The sequence below is a fragment of the Acanthisitta chloris genome, unplaced genomic scaffold, assembly GCF_000695815.1.
Source record: "Acanthisitta chloris isolate BGI_N310 unplaced genomic scaffold, ASM69581v1 scaffold4907, whole genome shotgun sequence".
Lineage (NCBI taxonomy): Eukaryota > Metazoa > Chordata > Aves > Passeriformes > Acanthisittidae > Acanthisitta > Acanthisitta chloris.
The window spans coordinates 4813-9101 of NW_008683039.1; the positions used below are offsets into that span (position 1 = coordinate 4813).

General features: G+C 60.0%; 1 protein-coding gene across 1 annotated transcript in view; it reads right to left on the reverse strand.

The window, feature by feature from the left end:
- MDFI (MyoD family inhibitor) overlaps nt 1-3307 on the reverse strand; it is a gene marked incomplete at its 5' end in the record, with an annotated part of 3639 nt that extends 332 nt beyond the window's left edge. The window contains 3 exons of the mRNA XM_009078747.1: nt 7-68; nt 461-706; nt 3125-3307. Coding sequence (XP_009076995.1) covers nt 7-68; nt 461-706; nt 3125-3307 — 491 coding nt within the window. The remainder of the gene's footprint in view (nt 1-6; nt 69-460; nt 707-3124) is intronic.
- Nucleotides 3308-4289: the final 982 nt, after the last annotated feature.

Sequence of the window (4289 nt, forward strand, 5' to 3'; positions counted from 1 at the left end):
CAGCACGATGTTGCAGAGGGTCAGGAACTCGCAGAAGAGGCAGGAGAGGATGCAGTGGACACAGCAGTCTGTGGAGGAATGGACAGAGAGTGGGTGGGGGGACGGGCACGGCTGGGTGAGAGCACCCGGCACAGATGGATGCTTGGGGAGCACAAAAAGGGTGGCAATCTTCCCTCAGGAGCTAATGGAAGGGATGGGAAAAGGGGTTGGGAGGCAGGGACTACACCAAGGGCCTCCCTCAACAGCCATGGACATGCTCAGACCTCAAGAGTCCAATTCTGGAGGGCATGAGATGGCTCTGCTCAGCACCCTGCAGAGGCTGCCAGGAGGGAGCAAGGCTGGTGCCCAGATCTGGGGGTCCCAGTGGGCTGGAAGGATTCTACACGAGGGATCCCAAGGGATGTGGGGGTGGAAAACAGCCGGAAAGGGAACACCCACCCACCCCAGGGAGAGCTGGTACCTTCTTGTGCCTCAATAGGGATGTGGGAAGAGGCTGACTTGGAGCTGCCCTTGCTCTTCTTGCTGCTCTGGCTGTTGATGGAGTGGTGTGACTGCAGCTTTCGGTGAGGCTTCTGCGAGCTGGGGAGGGCCCGGCAGAGCCCGTTCGCTGCCTCCCCGTTGGCACCACCTGCATCCAGCCCCTTCCCAGCTCCGTTCTGCAGCAGGTGGGTGCAGGGCCCGGGGGCTGGTCGCACCTGGGGCTGGCCTGGGGGCAGAGCAGTATGTTACCCTTCACTCCTGCCCTGCACTGTCCCCATGCCACTGTCCTCTCCCTGCATCCATGGGAGAGGACTGGAAGCCACACAAGGGAGGGGGTTCCAGCATCCATCATCCCCCACAGTAATGCCACTGGAAGCCAGAAATAAAATCCTGTCTGTTGGTGTTTTGGCCAAACTTTGCTTTTCCTCTCCCATGGCAGTAAACAAGGGATGATTCAGGCAAGAGGCTCGAGGGCAAAGGCACCTCTGGCACCAGGGAACAGGAGCTGCCTTCTGTGCAGGACACAGGGGTGGAGTGGCACAGACGGTCCCTGTCCTGCACCCAGGAAAATAACGTAGATGGAGGTGAAAAACACAAGTGGATGGTCCCAGGGCTCAGCTCTGCCAGGCTGAGCTGGGCTTGGACCACGGAGGGAGGTTTAACTGGGGGTTTGGTCTTTGACGTGCACTGGGAAGGGAACTTAAAATAACCAGAGCTGAGCGGGAAGAGTGGGCTGGATCAGGAGAGGTGGGAGAAGGGCACACTGGAGTAATGGGAAACAGGTCCTGGATAAAAGAGGAATTGTGGCCCCTCCCTAAAGTAACCTCCTAGAGGGTTAATTTCCCAAGCATTTGCCTGTGCCAGTGTGTGTGCACTGAGCCTGCACCGAGCAGCACTGAGGATGACTGTGGTGCCTGGGGCTGCCCAGAGCTCTGATGGGCAGGGACTGAACCCACACAGACCCAGCCTGAGCACCCCAGCGGCCTCTGAGGGCAGCTGGGTTCTCTGGGATCGCAGCAGGATGCAACGTGCTCGCCTTGGCTCTCTCCATTTCGCTGCATTCCTCAGATTAAACTGTTTGTAAATCAAAATCACGCTCTGGCTCCGGAGAGTGGCAGCCAAAGGCAGCCAGGAGTCCCCCTATAAGTTAGGGAAAACAGCTGCCATCTTTCAGGAGAGCCTTCAGGAGAACCTTCAACTCCCAGGAGCCCAAAGCTCCTTGAAAAGAGACACCTGCAGCCTGAGCTCAGGGGTACAGCACTCCCCAGTACTCACCTGGCAGCCCCCAGCACATCCACCCCTGGCACCAGGGTGGGAAACCAGAGGGACAGCACCAGCCTTTGACTCTTCAACAGCTAAATCCCTCCTGGGTGTTCACTTTGGGTTTCCCACCAAGGTGATGCTCCCAGCTGGGCTCAGGTGCCCCCATGGCCCAGGAGAGGTCCCTATGCCCAGTGCCCAGGATGAGGATGACCATGTCCCCCCAGCCCGGGGTGGCTGCAGGGGACTGGGCAGGGGAAGGGGCTCTCGGGGCCATGTGCAGGGTGCAGCAGGCTGCGTGGTGACTCAGAGGTGCAGAATGTCTGTGGGCAGCCAGCCCAGCTCCCAGATGCTCCACGAGGGCTCGAGCTCTGCTGGAGCAAACGTGCGCTCTCCTCGCTCCACGTACGCCGCCAGGAGCACCCGGTTTTGCTGTCCCTTCCCTCCCTGTCTGACTGCTCTTGGGGGGTGCAACCTCCTTCCCACCCTCCCTCATCCCACTGGGGAGCATCCATCCACTTTATGCCCCTTGGCAGGGAAAGCTGCATGCTCACATCCAGCAAAAGGGGAATGGTTGTGCCTAAGGGGCAACCTGGGAGTGAAACCCTCAGATTCAGGCTGGGGGGCCAAGGAAAGGATGGGCAGAGTAACTCTGAGACCCTGGCCCAAAGCCTCCCACTTCTGCCAGCTCTGTTCTCCCACCCCTGCAGTGGGAAATGCAGCAAGGGCACCCTGGCCCCACCTCTGCCCCAGTGCAGTGTTCCCACAGGGCACTGGCAGGTCTGTGGCAGCAGGTTTGGGAGGTGCTGCCTGGCTTGGCCACTGCCTCCAGCAGAACCAGCTCCTCTGTGCAGACAGCCTGGCTCGGCCAGGCTTTGCACCAGCCTCACCCCTGCCCTGGACTCGCCGAGGCAAGAGCTGTCCCAGTGGGAAGCCTCTCCCTTTGCTCCAGCAAAAGCTGTTGCTCTCCCACCCCATGGCTGTGCCCACAGAGCAGTTCTGCCAGGGGTCTCCTCTCTCCCGCTGAGGCTTTGGGGGATGCTGCATACAGCCACCAGCTCCTTCCCTCAGGGACAGGCCCCTTTTCCTACCATGGCATTTCAGAGGACTCCAACACCACCAGGAGCTCCTCCAGCTGCCCACCCTACCCCTCTGCCTGCAGTGGGTCCCAAGGATGAGAGCCACCGTGGATGTCACTCTGCACTTTCCCCACTCCAGGTGACTCACACTCGGTTTAAGCCTTTTGCTTTGATGTGGGAAGGAGCAAAGCAAGGAGGAGACAGATTCCCACCTCTGCCCTGAATGACCCCTCGTCCTGCTGGGAGGGCAGCAGCCTAAAGCACAGGCAGCCAGAGGTGTCAGGAGCTGCAGGGGAAACACTCACATGTCACAGCTTCGGGAGCTCCTGCGAGCTCAGCCCAGGGGCCCTTCGTCAGGACTTTGGGGCACTCTTCATCTTCCAGGGGTTTCTCCTTCTTTGGCACCGTGGGACGAGCAGGCAGACGTGGCTCTGCCGATGGCACCGCTGGGATTGGCCTCGGCGAGGGGCGCGAGGGCTCGTCAGGCTCTGCGAGAGAAACAGGGTTGGAGCTGAGCACCCCGAGGTCACCCACACCACTGACCCACAGCACATCCCCAGACACTGCCCTCAGCACTGCTGGGGCCTTGGGGCTCTGACTTCAGGCACAGAGAGCACAGCTGGGGGAAGAGCTGGAGCACTACGAGGGATTTCTGGCTGCTCAGGATGGGCATCAGGGCTGCACCGCTCTGCAGCTGCTCACCCAGCTGCAGCGCCAGCAGCTCAGCAGCACCATCCCAAAACCCCTCCTGAGGTCCCACATTCCTTCTCCAAAAAGCCAAGGGATCTGGTTACACTCAGCGGTTCAAGCTGGATTTTTTCATCCCCCTTCCCATGAAAGGGCCACTGTCTCCCCTGCAGGAGCTGGCTGCCCCCTCCCCTCATCTTCCCGCGCTCGGGGACAGCAGCAGCCCCTGCAGAACCCCTTGGTGGGGCAAGTAAAGCCTGAAACAAGGCGAGTTCTTCCTCATGGGATAAATTCCGATGCCACACACCCCTTTGCAGAAACCCAGGAGAAGGCAGAATCACCTCCAGCAGTGCCAGCACTGTGGGCTGCCAGCTGGCTGTACCCCATAACGGGTTTCCAAGGGCATTGTGGGGTGTCCAGGGGGGCTGGAGGGTGTCTGGGGGTGCACAGTGCAATGCTGCATTCCCTCACTCACTGTGAGCCCTCTCCTTGCTGCCCCATCCCTCTCCCCAGCCCCGGGAATAGCAACCTCTTGCACAACAGGGGCTGGACTGCACTTTATATAAAACTAAATTATAGCCTGGGCGAAGGGAGGGAGAGCAGAGACCCATAATTTCCCAGGCTATAACAAGAGGTCCAGGGGTGGGGGGTGGGGGAACAGAGCCCTGGGACAATTGTTACCTCACTCTAATGAGGGTCCCACATGCCAGAGCCAGGGAAGAAGGCAGGCAGAGCTCACAGGGGTGACTGGGAGAGTTGAGGCCCCATCTGCACCCCAGGGTC